We start from the raw sequence: 14,535 nt of genomic DNA, 5'->3' as shown, positions 1-14,535 counted from the left end.
CCTATTGAGGAAACATTGAGTAGAACACTAGTCATCACACCAAAACAGAGACGTTCAAAGGAATGTTGTGACATTCTGTGAACTCTATGTATTACTCAAAAGAGCGATGTGTATGCAATATTAACTAAATATGCTGATGTAAACGTTTCCTTGTTCTTCAATGGGTCTGTTTGGCATACTCTTATGGTACAGACTTGCAATTCCGTGGCTGCCCTATCAGTGCAGTGGCGCTGTGAAAATCTGTTTCACTGTCAGTTTTCAACCGGCGACTGAAACTCAGTGGTGCTCGCTCTCGCTAAATCATCGAGTAGGAAAGTCTCAGGCCGCATGTGTGTTGTGATAAAACTCTTACCCATCGCTGACAGACATATTTACCACCGGTTTTAAGGTGTTTCGAGAAAAGTCGAGGGTTTATTGTTAATAACCGAAGAAGTAAATAACAGAAGATGCCCAAGAAAGCCAAAGAAGACCCAGAATGGGAAGGAGAAGAGGGAGCAGCACCAGCAGCGGCGGCAGGTAGCTCAATTGCTAGCTAAGCTCACGGTTAGCTACAACGTTAACATTGCAAGCCACTGCACCTGAAGTTAGCCTAGCTAGCTAACTAACATTTTTAAAAGTTGTAAGCTACCTAATGTGTGTCATCTGTTGTTGTTGCTGCAGCGTTTCTGTATTGGCTATATGTTGTGTGACCGCTCTCAATCGACCGTAGATGTCATTGGCACAATAATATTGTAAAATGATGCAATGCCCTATTCATGCTTTGCAATTGTGTCGGGAAAATGATTAATTGTTCTCTGTACTTGTAAATCAGGGAGTCACGCGTCAACATACAACATATTAAAAGGGTTTGTGTAGAAATACCTAAGGTTAACAAGTATAATAAATGTATAATGAAAGTCATTAATGCTAACTGGCTAATCTCATAACTAGAATGTTAGAGAACTGCTGTGCCAAAAGGCATTACGAATATGAGGCCTCCATGCTGCCCCTTGTATGAACTTAGCCTCCCCTCTGGCTCATTCAGCCCTACTCTTTTGTGTTCCCATATGTTGATGATGAACTAATTTTTCTTCATACATTGTCTCTCCCCCTCTCTTCAGAAAAATCTGTAAAGAAAGGAAAGAAGGATAAGAAAGGGAAGAAAAGTGTGAGTATTTTTAGCTCATTTGTGGAATTAAATTTGAGTTAAAAGCAATTGAGAAATCCAAAATGTAAACAGCAAACAATATGTATTACCATCCCGTTGACTGTCACACTCCCACAGTTCTTTGAGGAGCTGGCCACAGATAACAAAACTGAGAAGGATGATGAACCTGTGGTAAAGGACACTCAAGGAAATAAGGTAATGGTTTCATACATTGTATAGGGACTTCAGAAAGTGTTACTTGTGTTGCAGTTATCTATCAATGTTTTGTGATTTATTAAAATTATCTGCTATTATATAATCAATTTCTTCCCTTCCCACCAAATTTGCTCTCTCGAAAGACTGACGATGAGCTTGAAGTGGTTGGGGAGGTTGGTTTCACATAGCCACCACTAGCCTGAGTAGTAGCTAGCTTGCTCTATCGTGATGATATTTTATTCATTAAACAATAAATACAAGCATCAGGTCATACTCTGCCCTCGGAAAGTAGTCAACCCCCTTCGCTTTCCCTACATTTTGTTGTGTTTTAGACTGAATTTGTAATTGATTAAGTATTTGTTTTGGCATCAATCTACACACACTACCTGATAATGTCAAAGCAGAAACACGATATAAGAAATGAGTGTGACTATTGAGAAGAATAAAAAATGAAATATCTCATCTACATAAGTATACCATCACTTTGTTCCATACTTTGTGGAAGCACCTTTGGTAGCAATCCCAGCTTCGATTCTCCTTTGGTATTCCTCTGTCAGCTTTGCATACTTGGATTTGGGCGGTTTCTCCCATTCTCCCTTGCAGATCCTCTCAAGTTCTGTCAGAGTGGATGGGGAGCGTCAGTGATTTCTAGGTCTCGTCACATATGTTCAGTGGCAGGTAGCTTCAGGGGAGGTCTTAAAGAAACAGGAAAGCGGTGATCTCTTCTTTTTTAAATATTTTACAACAAGTCTGACTGTTCTCTAATAATGAATACAGTCTTGTGAAGTAGTAAGTACACCCCCTAAAAAGCTGTATTTTATTTGAACATATTTGGACAAATTTAGTCTAAATATCAATGAATTGATAAAGATAACCCAATTTAACAAATAACACCAACATTTTTAACAATACAACAGTTTATGCAATTAAAATGAACATAAAAGTGTTTTCATTCAAAAAAAAAAAAAAAAAAAAAAAAGAATACTTCCCTAGCTTCATTAGCTTGTCTAAAACACAACAAAATGTGGAAATGCTCTCCAAAAGCGCTTTATGTATTGTGATACTGCGCGGCCCTGCCTGCCAACAACTAGCAATATCCCACGTAGAAACACGCTGCGGCACACAGACTGAAGGGCATTTGAAATAGTAGTGCAAAGTAGTGTTTTGGAGTCTGAAATAGGACACACCTGGCTTACCTAATCCCTTTCGCTCCCAGAGTCAGAAAAAGAAGAAAGACCGGCGAAAAGGTAGGGGCGGAGACGCCACTGATGACAATGAGGAGGATATGATGGAGAAACTGAAGAAGCTGTCTGTGCAAGCCAGCGACGAAGAGGAGGAGGAGGAAGAACAGGGTAGGTTGTCTAAGGAACATTTGCATTAATTTCCTGGAAGTTAATAGCCTAGCTAGCCTTTCATCAACTTCTTTTCTCCCCACCCATGTCCCAGTTGTGGCCCCCAGAAAAGGCAAAGGAAATAAGGTTAGCATGTTGTCCATATAACAGTCTCAATCAACCACTATATTTACAGTCTCAACAGTGTTCAGTCTCGTTCCGTTTTCTGTCCTCCAGTTTTGGGGGTGAGTGGACTATAGTCCATTTTGAAATAGCCTTTGTTGGGTTCCAGGGCGGGAACATCTTTGCAGCTCTCATTCAGGGAGACAGTGATGATGGAGGGGACGATGATGAGGACGAAGACGAGATCCTAAAGAGGGTGCGTTGGGTTACTTATGTTAATGTGTTGTTCTTTTAAAACTGAACGTTGATGCAGTTGATATCAACATTGTGTATTTAATCTACCCTTCCTCGTAGTTTCTATTGCATACCTGTTCCTTATCTTAAGTCTTCTCTGTTGTATTTCATAGCACACAATAATTGTCGTTCACATACATAATCTGTGATCCCTCCATTCATTTCAGTCTGCATGCGTTGCTTGCAAAGCATAGGACACATTATTCTCCTTCCCAACTGTATTGTATCTTTGTGTGAAGACCTCTGTAATCTGAAGGAACTGCTGTGTCTGTGTGTCTGTGATACGTTAACACAGGAGGTTGAGAAGGTGCTTAAGGGCAAGAAAAAAGATAAACCTAAGCCAAGCGCTAAGGTGGGTGGTGGAATGTGCTTCGACTATGCTCTCTCTCTCTTATTGCTCTCCCTTTCATTCGTTCTTCATCCCATGCCCCAGAAGGATTCATATCTCAGTTTACTAACACTAACACTCTACGATTATTTCCTTTCGTTTCATTCTGCCCTTTTTTCTTGTACTGTTTTCGTTCCCTCACACGCCTCATCCGCTGATCTAACTCAATGTCCCAACCAAATACCGCTATACGTCCATATAGACCCTTGCTTTCTTTTCCTACATGAACTCAGACTCCCTCCGACGATGAGGCTGGGGAAGAGAAGAAAGATGAGGATGAGAAGAGAGCTGTGAAAAAGGGCAAGAAACCAGAAGCTAAAGCAGCCGTGACTAAGGTGAGACTTCTGATAGGTTTGGCCAACATACCGACGATCCCAACGAACCTGTCAAATCATGACGGATGTACTGGAGCCTCTAGGGAGTAAAGCATAGGGCCTAGGGATTGGTTGATTTAGGATTCAGTGATGTCTTGAGGACTAAATGAAAGAGTAATAGTTTCTTCTCCTTTGAAGGCACCAGAAGAGGATGAAACGGACAAGCCTCAGCAGAAGAAAGGCAAGAAGGATCAGCCCAAGGTGAGTATCTGTTAACTTATGGTACAACCTCAGTGTGGAACATTTCTTTCCTTATCTGTTGGGGAGGGCATTTAATGGGGAAAAGGGTTAGTGACATGATTCACAACCATGTCCAGATAACACATCTGTAGTATGCAGTATATGTCACACTAACCTGTGTAGAAGGTGTAAGAGAAATGCCTGAGTGGCTTACACACAACTGTTTTTCAGGGGAAAATAAATCTAGGTTGACTGCACTGTATCCCTGAAAAACGCCTTCCTTTATCTGCTAACCCTGCTAAGGGTGGGCTCACAAAATAGTTTCCCGCTAGTTTGGCCAAACCACAATGTTGTGTCCTGTCCAAATTAGAGGATGAATAAACCAGCTCGCCCGCCTCGCAGCGAAGATGAGGAAGAGGGAGAAGATGACGAGAACGACACAATGAAGGTGCGTGTTTCCCGTCTGATCTGGGTTATATGGAAGGCCACTAATAGCGTGGGGGTCGGCCAGATTGCCAGACTCACCGTCAGTCTTTCCCCAATGTCTGCCCGTTAGTCTGCCGAAGACGTGATCGCAGCGCAGGAGCTGGATAAAGACGACCCCTTCGCCAACATGAGCAAGAAGGAGAAGAAAAAGAAGAAAAAATTGGTAAACAGCAGTTGGTACTTCCTGTGTACCTCATTAATAGCCTCGGGCCAAACCTGACCGAGAACGATGTGTCTGTGTTTTGCAGTTGGAGTATGAGAAGCAGGTGGCCAGTGTCCGCGCTGCCAACGCCATGGAGGGAGACTTCTCTGTGTCCCAGGCCGAGTTGTCTTCCAGACAGGCCATGCTGGAGAACGCATCCGATATCAAGGTGAGCTGACCACCTCAACTCTTCCACCTCTTGTTTTTCTTTGCCCCCTGGAGCACATGGTAAATGTTCTACCACGTTAGTCATTCCCACTGGGGAAAAACTTAATGGGCCTAATTAACATTTACCCACATCTGAAGTAACCCCATCTTAGCGGAAGAATGGTGGTTCGGGATTCCAGCGATTGAGCTGTGTATCTGAAACATTGCTATGTGTTTATGAAATGTTTTGAGTTGATCCCTTCAACCTGTCCATTCTAAATATCACCTGGGAATCCCTGGATGTCTGTGAGTAGTTCTCCTAGCACTGTTTTAACATGCTGCTCTTTGTCTCCCCCAGCTGGAGCGGTTCAGTATATCAGCCCACGGGAAGGAGCTCTTTGTCAACGCAGATCTCCTGATTGTGGCGGGGAGGCGCTACGGTCTGGTGGGACCTAACGGGAAGGGGAAGACCACACTCCTGAAACACATCGCCAACAGAGCTCTCAGTATCCCCCCCAACATCGATGTGCTTCTCTGTGAACAAGGTACCGGGCCTGAAGGAAACCTCCCTACCGCCATCTTATCATTCGGTTCCCCTCCTATCCTCCCTACCTCGGTCTCCCTCCTGTCCTCTATGTCCTCCAATGCCCCTGTGTCTCTCTCCGTGTCCCCCTAGAGGTGATAGCCGACGACACCCCGGCAGTCCAGGCTGTGTTGAAGGCAGACACCAGGCGTCTGAAGCTGCTGGAGGAGGAGAGACAACTCCAGGCTCTGCTGGAGAAGGGAGAAGACAGCGTGGCTGAGAGACTGGAGAAGGTATGTGGAAGCATCCCACCTGATCCCAGTCAAATTAGATATCCATTCCCAAGACATAAACAAGCTATACTTAGTGTGTCGTTTAGGAACCACTTCAGTACACTAAATGGTATTTAAATAGTAATAAGTATACTTATGTTAAAATGGACGTATTGATGTCACACTCTGCATACCTTATAATACATGATTGGAAATAAGTATACTATACTTAGTGTGTCCATTTTAGTACACGTATTCTTATTAACATGTAAATAGTACTTAAATAAAATGTTAATGCTATTTACTGAACTGAATTACAACATAAGTGGTTTCAAAATAATACATTTTAAGTATAGTGTTTTTTCTGCTTGTGTTTCTATCGAGGCTGGAGTCAGGGTTAATACTGTGTTTACTGGAATTTGGTTATGGTGTCTCATACTTGAAGTTGCATTCAGACGTAGATGTAATGTCCACCAACGATGGACTTCGTTGCTCTGCGTTAACCTACGGTGTGTCTGTGTCCACCAGGTATACGAGGAGTTGAGGATCATCGGGGCGGCTGCAGCCGAGGCTAAAGCCCGTCGGATCCTGGCTGGTCTGTCCTTCACCCCGGAAATGCAGAACAGAGCCACCAAGAAGTTCTCTGGAGGTTGGAGGATGAGAGTCTCATTAGCCAGGTACAAAACTTCTGTAGATCCAAAAGGAGTTCCTATGGTACAATTGCTTGATAAGAATTTGTTCAACTGGTTCTGTAAGTGCATAAGTCAAATGGGGGGGTGAACAATGGACAAATTGACTTTCTTTTGTCAATTTGTTCATAGTTCACAATGTGGGATTTTGGGAATATCGGAACTCAGTGTGTGTAAATGGGTTCAATGGTGTAAATTTGACCTCTTCAAAAGCCTGCATTTTCCAAAACGCAGACTCTCAAAAAAATGCTTTACTTTCAGTCTTTTTATTAACCACATTATCAGTATCATTGCAATTGTTGACTGAACTAAGCCCATCGGTGCATACTCAGAAAGACTATTAGTGCATACTCAAAGCTGATCTGAACAATCAAAAATGTATGGCGCAGTGCTCTGACCGGCCAATCATCTCAAGGTCTGTTCAGACAAATGCATATATTTTCACAGGGTTTTTACACTTAATAGAACAGGAAGGTGAAGATTCAGGATTAATAGTAGGTTGGACTCAAACCCCTGCAGGAGTATCTGCTGCTTTTGACAGTTGTAAATGAAGATTCTAATTAAATCCTAAACTCATTTCCTGTTCCTTGCCCCCCCCCCCCCCCCCCCCCCCCCAGAGCTCTGTTTATGGAGCCCACCCTTCTGATGTTGGATGAACCCACCAACCACCTGGACCTCAACGCTGTCATCTGGCTCAACAAGTAAGGACATGTGACACACAAGCTGCTCACTAAATAGGCCTCCTTTCAGTCCTGTGTCTGTGACTGATCCCACTGCAGTGTCTAACACAGTGGTTGTCAGACCTCAGGTGGGCCCCTGGACATGTCACCGTTCTGCTGAAGCCCTGAACAGGCTCACTTGAACCAAATAGTCTGAGGCTTGATCATTAGTTGGCCAGTTGATTCGGGTATGCTAGCTCTGGAATATGAACATCGACTACATGGAATGGTTCGGGGTCCCTGGGAGTGTTTTGTGAACTGTTTTTCTAATTTGTGCCTCCTCTCAGCTACCTGCAGGGTTGGAAGAAGACTCTCCTCATCGTGTCTCACGACCAGAGTTTCCTGGATGACGTGTGTACTGACATCATTCATCTGGACAACCAGAAACTCTACTACTACAGAGGAAACTACTGTGAGTGTTTTTTAGCGAAGAGGCAGATTTTTCTTTTCCCACCAACTCCTGACCTAGGAATCCGAAATTAAACGAAAACTAAGGATTAACAAAAAGAAGGTTCACACACTCACTGATCACAGCTAGAGAGCTTATTTCCAGGAGTAGTAGGGAATATTGTCTTCAATCCGGTGTAGTCCTTATCACAGTGCATTTAACCACTGGCACTGACTTTACTATGGCTGGAATCCTGTTGTCCCACCTAGCTAGCCTATATTAACAAAGTCTGTCTGAATGACCTACTAAAATCTGTTTCTTACTCTGTCTCCCTCCAGTGACATTTAAGAAGATGTATGTGCAGAAACAGAAGGAGCTCCAGAAACAGTATGATAAACAAGAGAAGAAGCTCAAGGATCTCAAGGCTGGAGGAAAGTCCACCAAACAAGCTGTGAGTCCAGTCCCCCTACCACGGTTGAGATGTTACTGTACTTGGATCTGTGTCTCCTAGGACCCCCTCCCCCGCCCGTCAGCCGCTGTTCTGTGTCCGTTTGTAGGAGAAGCAGACCAAGGAGGCCTTGACCAGGAAGCAGGCAAAGGGAAAGAAGAAGGGAGGAGTGGAGGAGGAGAGCCAGGAGGCCACAGAGCTACTGAAACGGCCCAAGGAGTACACTGTCAAATTCACCTTCCCCAACCCCCCTCCCCTGTCCCCGCCCATCCTCGGGTTGCATAGTAAGTCTGTTTCTTCTCCGTCCCTCCCCCTTTCAAACTTCCTGTGTCCCCGTTAACTTGGCTGTTTGTCTCAGGTGTGGACTTCGCCTTTGAGGGACACAAACCCCTCTTTAAGAACGTGGACTTTGGTATCGACATGGACACAAGAAGTACGTTGAAATTGTTTCGGCTTGCAGCAGTGTACATGAGGCATATTGGTCTTCCCAGTCAATTTCTCACAGGTCTTTTCTTTTCATTTAGTTTGTATAGTTGGACCCAATGGAGTAGGAAAGAGTACCCTGTTACTGCTGCTTACTGGCAGGTTAACCCCGGTAGGTGCTCCTAACAAAATCACGTCCATACATCATTTATATGCGTGTGCAACTGTCCCACCTGAGTGCGTCCATATGCCTTTCAGAACAAGGGGGAGATGAGGAAGAACCATCGTCTGAAGGTGGGCTTCTTCAACCAGCAGTATGCTGACCAGCTGAACATGGAAGAGGCACCGACGGAATACCTGCAGAGGAACTTCAACCTCCCCTACCAGGACAGCAGGAAATGTCTGGGACGCTTCGGACTGGAGAGCCACGCGCACACTATCCAGATCTCCAAGCTGTCAGGTGAAGACCCCCACATTCCAATGTGTCTCGGCTATTAAATGCGTAGCTAGGCAGAAGGGGAATGTTTTCCACAACGATGTTGCTCTCCATGCAGGTGGTCAGAAGGCCAGAGTGGTGTTCGCTGAGCTGGCGTGTCGGCAACCGGACGTTCTCATTCTGGATGAGCCTACTAACAACTTGGACATCGAGTCCATTGATGCCTTATCGGAAGCCATCAATGAGTACAAAGGGGGTATGTACACAGTATCACAGGCTGTTCCATGCCGGTCAGTCGGTTGGTCGGTAGGGTTTTTGGTCTACAAGGTTTCTACTTGAGACACCTGTCCCAGGACTGATTTGAGTGTTGGATATATACTGGTGTATGCCAGGCCTATTTACTGTGATATTATTTTTCAAGTTTTACATTTTTAAATGTTAAAAATGTGTGTACAGCTGCAGGATAATTACTGAAACAACTCTATAACTTTATATTTGATGTAGGGCAAAGTACTTTTCTACATCCTAAAGGCTTATTCTTTTTGTAAATTATTTAGAGGGTCTTTGAACATAGACTTTTTTTTTTAAAGCTATCCAAACCCTGTTGTTATTAGTGAGACACACAGCCTTAAGTTTGTCAAAGGATCACAAAGTCCCTCAGGCTCTCAGTTGGCTCTGCATCACGAGCCGCACCTGCCCCTCTGAGCCTCATGGGTTGGTGCCTATACTGGCCCGTAAGACGGAACAAATCGTCTCGAGCAGTACAGCTACATAAGTACGCTGGTTGACATCAACAGTTTGCTGCCGACCGTGCCCTTGGGTAAAATCTGACCGTAACTTTGCCCTGTTCCTCCACACAGCGGTGATCATCGTGAGCCACGACGCCCGGCTGATCACAGAGACATCCTGTCAGCTGTGGGTGGTGGAGGACCGCTCCGTCAACCAGATCGACGGGGACTTTGAGGACTACAAACGGGAGGTCCTGGAATCACTGGGGGAGACCCTGGTCCATAAGGTCAAGGAATGAACCACCCACCTGCCAGAGAACCAGGGCTGACCCCAAATGGCACCCCTTTCCCTACATACTTTGACCGGCACTAATTATGGGCCCCTGGTCTTATGGGCAATTGGAGGCCATTTCAAGTGGACCCAATGAGGACATGACAATGCAATATATCCTAACGCTGAAACCACGCCATGTCATCTGCTCCTGGGGTACATCTCTATGCTAAAGTGGCTTCCCTTCCTTCCTTCATTTTATTGGAGGAGGCATGGACAAAGGAAGCCACGTTTGACAACCGAGACACACCCTGGTCAATTTTAGTATCCTCTCGGCCTATAAGACGCATACATTTCCAATACAAGTCCAAATCCCCCCCCTTGTCCTAAAACACACCTTTAGATCTGATCAGATCCAAGAGAGTCTTTGTCTTTGAGGCAACTGGGTGAATTGGACATTTAGATTTGCCAAGCTGGCATGTTTCACCAATGTAACATGGGACAGTGTGACAGGAGAAACATTTTAAAGGATTAAAGAATGGCTAAACCTTAACACCTGTGGCTCCTTACAGGACAGAAGCTCCAACTGACTGGGAATAAACCAGTTCATAGCTGTAAAATCAAGTATTTACTACAAGCAAAAATGAAAATAAAATGATTTTGCATCTTAAGTGGTTTTATTGTACAGCTTTCTCTAAATGCAAAACAATATAATTAGACAATTATTACAGATGGGAGAAAGGACTGGAATGAATCAGTGATCCGGGTTAACATTTCATAGGACAAGCCATTTGTGAACACTGACAGTCACCTAAACCAATCACTTTTATACTTATGAGTTGTTTCTATACAAAATAAACAAACTTGCTCAGAGTCCAGAGCTCAAATTTTCATGATAACTTTGAAAGACCCTCCTAGTCTATTTCAAATATGCCTTGTAGGTCTTCCTGACTTTAGCCACCTCAGTCTCATCTGGTTGTATGGTGTCGTACCACCAGTACCAAGGGTTGCTAGAATTTACAGTGGGGGGAGCTGGGGTCAAGCCCACTGCATCATGGGAATTGGAGTAGTCCTCGCCCGCGAAGTCTACATGAGGAATTTGGAAAGCCAGCAGCCCTGGAAGAAATAGGAAAATTCAGTGGAAACCCTAAGCACTGGGCTGACTATCATTAATGAACTATAGCATTCTGCTCCTTAGTCCCAGGGGAGGAACTTACCATGGTCTCTTGCAGCACCAATAGCCTTGTTAAGTTGCTTTTGTTGCTTCTCACACACTCCTGGATACAAACGGAGTATTAGGTTATGAATGTGTGTTGAAAAGGGTATGCAGAGAAGTTCCATGGTAAAACACCCATTTATTTGTTTAAACACCACTTGCTACATTAGGCACGTTAGGTAAAGAGACATAATTGCGTTAGCATATCTTACCTGTTCGTGTTCCATCATAAACCATGCCTGTATACGGACTGATGAACTGCTGCAACAGCTTCACATTCTGCAGGATCAACAGTCCAATGATTTACAAAAATTACACTGAATAATGTTAAATCTAATGAAACCATGCCAAAGGTAATAGCATCTTAACATCCATATCTCAACGTGTGTATTACATAGTTAAGAACAGACCTGATGGTGAATAATTATGTTGGGGTCTCGGCAGATTGGACAGGGGTTCCCACATATCTTGTCACCTCGCTGACAAAAACAAAACAGGAACTGTTCAGAGGTTTGCAGTCACAGCTCTGTCTGGTGGAGAACATGGAGTTCCACAGCAAGAAGATAGCTTCATGGTAGACATTCTCTGAACATTGGTGCACTCCCCAAAGCTTACAGGCAACAGCTTGGAGAGCTGCCACATGACAGGCACAGTTACAGAACCACCACTGTTGAACCTACAATGCAAGTCTTGCGTGTTTTCTGGGGGGGAATCCCTCCTTTGTGGTTCCTCCTGTAGTCAGACCACACCGGACTGTTTCCGTATCGCGCTATGTACTCTGGAGATATAAGAGGCAGACGGACAGAAAGTAAATGGTACCTTTTTCTGAATTTTTATTTCTAATATATTTGGATAGACCAAAGTATCAGCATCACAACACTTAGAAATATGATTGCCAGGTTGTCTCTATGCATAAATTGTCATTAACTAGGTAGATAAACTCCATTAGACAACATAAATCTGCCTTTTACCTTTATATTCCAGAGGTGCTTAAATGGCTTTATGTAATTTCAGTCATTTTGATTTTAGTTATATTTGAAAGAACTATATAATGATCCGGGACTTCCGTCCTGATTTTGTTTGTTTCTTCCTCCTCTGTATTTGCATTTGGGGGAACATTGTGTGTTATTTCTAAAAGTTACAGTGTTGTTCAATAAATACATTTTACACAAAAAACTACCTGCATCCACCAAATTCATTACTTTCATCCTTCAATGAGTTGTTGGTTGAACCCTAGTGTGGTGTTATAACCACACTGGTGACATAACAGGAACCTCTGTTGTAACACAAACCCATTCACTGTTGGAGTGTCATTATTTAACCCAATCTCCAACACTTTGTCCTCAGATAAACTAATATTTACCATTGATTTACAATGGTATTGTGGAGGAGTAAATTTAATCAAGCATAAACGGGCCTCTGTTGATACAACTGAGTAACTGGGCCAACAGGGCTTTGTTAATCTGCTAAAGAGATAGGCTATTGGTGTGACCTGATCAATGACGTTATCTGTTCTTTTAAGATGCAATCGTACAGCTCCCCGTCTTGAAAAGACAAACGACAAGGACATTTAGAGCACTGGGGGCGGGGTGACTTCCATCCTCAGGATCCTATTTAACCATGGGAGGAATGTTTGGAGTGCAAGTAGCCAGTAGCGTTCAATTACAATGGGTTCCTCCTGCATCTATGTTGTGTTAAGAAAGGTTCCATTTGGGTATTCAGTTCACTTCTTCATTTGTGGCAATTTCCAACAACGGTATTTTGCGACACATGCCTACATTTGTTTAATGCACTGTTCTCTCATCCATTTCCTTGAACATAGTGTTTTGACTACATATGTGTAGCTGTGTGTAGTCGAGTGTTATCTCGCAATCTTTACGTCTCCAGCAAGGTTATCATTCTCAATTGTCTAATATTATTTCATAAAATGAAAGGTGACAAAGCATGTTTTTATAATTTTGCTTTTCTAAACTTTTCTATATAATATCTTAAATGGATGCAAAGTACCTGGCTGGATGTGTCAGTTGTTTAATACTGTGTACCAAATCATGACCTGATGCCATGATGTTGATACATCAAAATATTTTTTTACCAACTGATTAATATAGTACACAGCATTGCTGTTAAACCCTTTTACGTCAAATGATGCTGGTACATTTTGTTTTATGAGTCAATATGCCCCATGTATTGTTTTCAACTGGTAGCAGAGAGTTTATTCTACTTTTCTATAGTGGATACTTTTGAATATAAACGCTTTAATTGCTAGTGATATTACTTTACCATCCTGATTTACAATGTAATTCATAGACATGGTGCCTAGACCATCAATTTCAGTCAATTCTTGTGGATTTGAATTTTAACCAACTCCATCCCATCCTTTTCATCTGTTTTGATCCACTAGTAGTATTTATTCCAATTATCTTTTTGACCTTGTCCAAATATGCTGGGTAAGTGCCATACCTTCGCTTTCCAGGTAGTCCCATGGACTGTCCTTGTAGCGGGCTGAAGCCTCCGCGGCATCACTCGGGATCTCAAGTGAGGCTGCCGTGCACAGAGAGACGCTGTACTGCATACCTGGAAACACATCCTTTGTCCATAGCCTAACAAATAACCTCTTTGGATAACAGAAACAAACAGGTGACTTAATGAAGTCAACAATTGTGACCGCTTGTATAAATCTAGAGTAATGTTCAAAATATAAAATAACTAAAAAAAATGTATAGAAAGTCTCTACTAATCTGAAACATTTCGGGAGTTACATTGTAAAGGGTGCGTAAATGGAATATGCACAATGTTAACGTCCCCTATACGACGGCCGAGTTAGTATGTAGTTACCCAGATCTGCAAGGTTTAACTAGCTAGCACTACAGTACTGTAACTGGCTGGTGTTTATAATCCGACCTTAGCACCGTCCCTGTTTCGTGATTGTACTTCATCTGCAAACGTAATTGTGAGAATTCTAGCTTTTACTTGACGCGTAATACACCGTACCTTATTCTGACGAATATTTTGTAGAAGTAAGGGCGAAACACGACATAAAATCTTTCCAATGCCTGGTATGAACGCTGCCATTTTGCTTTTCACAACTGTGGAGTTGAAAGGTTACAGGTGAAAGGGTAAGTAGCGCATGTATTCATTACATTTATGTGCATGACTACAACTCACATTTATTCTTTTAATGCATTCATTTTTATGATTTTCACTTTATTATTAATTTCGGCATAAAATTCGGGCTGGTGAAATTATGTTTATTATTAACGTGCGAATGGGTGTGACGGACATGCTTCAGTGAATCGCAGCCATTTTGTACAAGTATTAAAATCGATTTTATACCTAAGTTTGTCATTAAAACTCAGTGTACACATGATATTTTGCAAGTTAGCACTGGCACTGATACAAATTTGGTTAGATAACCAACATCACAATTGAAATGTGAGAGCTAAAACAGAGTGTGCGAAATGTATACACGGCCATGTTTCTGTCCTTGACGGACAATAAAGGTCGTTGTGAAACAAGAGCGCGTGACTAACACCGCCATTTTGTTAACATGAAAAG

At 43.0% G+C, this 14,535-nt stretch overlaps 2 protein-coding genes across 4 annotated transcripts; one reads left to right on the top strand and one right to left on the bottom strand.

The window, feature by feature from the left end:
* The first annotated feature begins 256 nt into the window (after nt 1-256).
* On the top strand, nt 257-10,435 carry abcf1 (ATP-binding cassette, sub-family F (GCN20), member 1). 2 transcript variants are annotated; one of them, XM_010873198.4, is made up of 24 exons: nt 257-516; nt 1,101-1,147; nt 1,265-1,342; nt 2,559-2,694; nt 2,789-2,820; nt 2,966-3,052; nt 3,386-3,442; nt 3,712-3,813; nt 3,991-4,053; nt 4,403-4,480; nt 4,589-4,681; nt 4,767-4,889; nt 5,226-5,412; nt 5,544-5,683; nt 6,191-6,339; nt 6,969-7,052; nt 7,358-7,482; nt 7,797-7,909; nt 8,016-8,190; nt 8,265-8,339; nt 8,431-8,501; nt 8,588-8,789; nt 8,884-9,021; nt 9,626-10,435. In XM_010873198.4, exons 1-24 carry the CDS (start codon nt 447-449, stop codon nt 9,790-9,792), a joined length of 2,592 nt encoding a protein of 863 aa, XP_010871500.2. In that variant the 5' UTR covers nt 257-446; the 3' UTR covers nt 9,793-10,435. The 2 variants fall into 2 exon arrangements, with proteins under 2 accessions (XP_010871500.2, XP_010871503.2); XM_010873201.4 differs by lacking the exon at nt 3,386-3,442.
* mrps18b (mitochondrial ribosomal protein S18B) lies at nt 10,423-14,446 on the bottom strand. 2 transcript variants are annotated; one of them, XM_010873202.5, is made up of 8 exons: nt 14,314-14,446; nt 13,972-14,066; nt 13,441-13,594; nt 11,661-11,758; nt 11,391-11,459; nt 11,193-11,259; nt 10,982-11,041; nt 10,423-10,880 (listed from the first exon to the last, which is right to left on the bottom strand). In XM_010873202.5, the coding sequence occupies exons 1-8, from the start codon at nt 14,324-14,326 to the stop codon at nt 10,684-10,686; spliced, it is 753 nt and encodes a 250-aa protein (XP_010871504.2). In that variant the 5' UTR covers nt 14,327-14,446; the 3' UTR covers nt 10,423-10,683.
* Nucleotides 14,447-14,535: the final 89 nt, after the last annotated feature.

Source organism: Esox lucius, chromosome 10, assembly GCF_011004845.1.
Source record: "Esox lucius isolate fEsoLuc1 chromosome 10, fEsoLuc1.pri, whole genome shotgun sequence".
NCBI lineage: Eukaryota > Metazoa > Chordata > Actinopteri > Esociformes > Esocidae > Esox > Esox lucius.
This window is presented reverse-complemented; position numbering and strand designations above follow the sequence as displayed.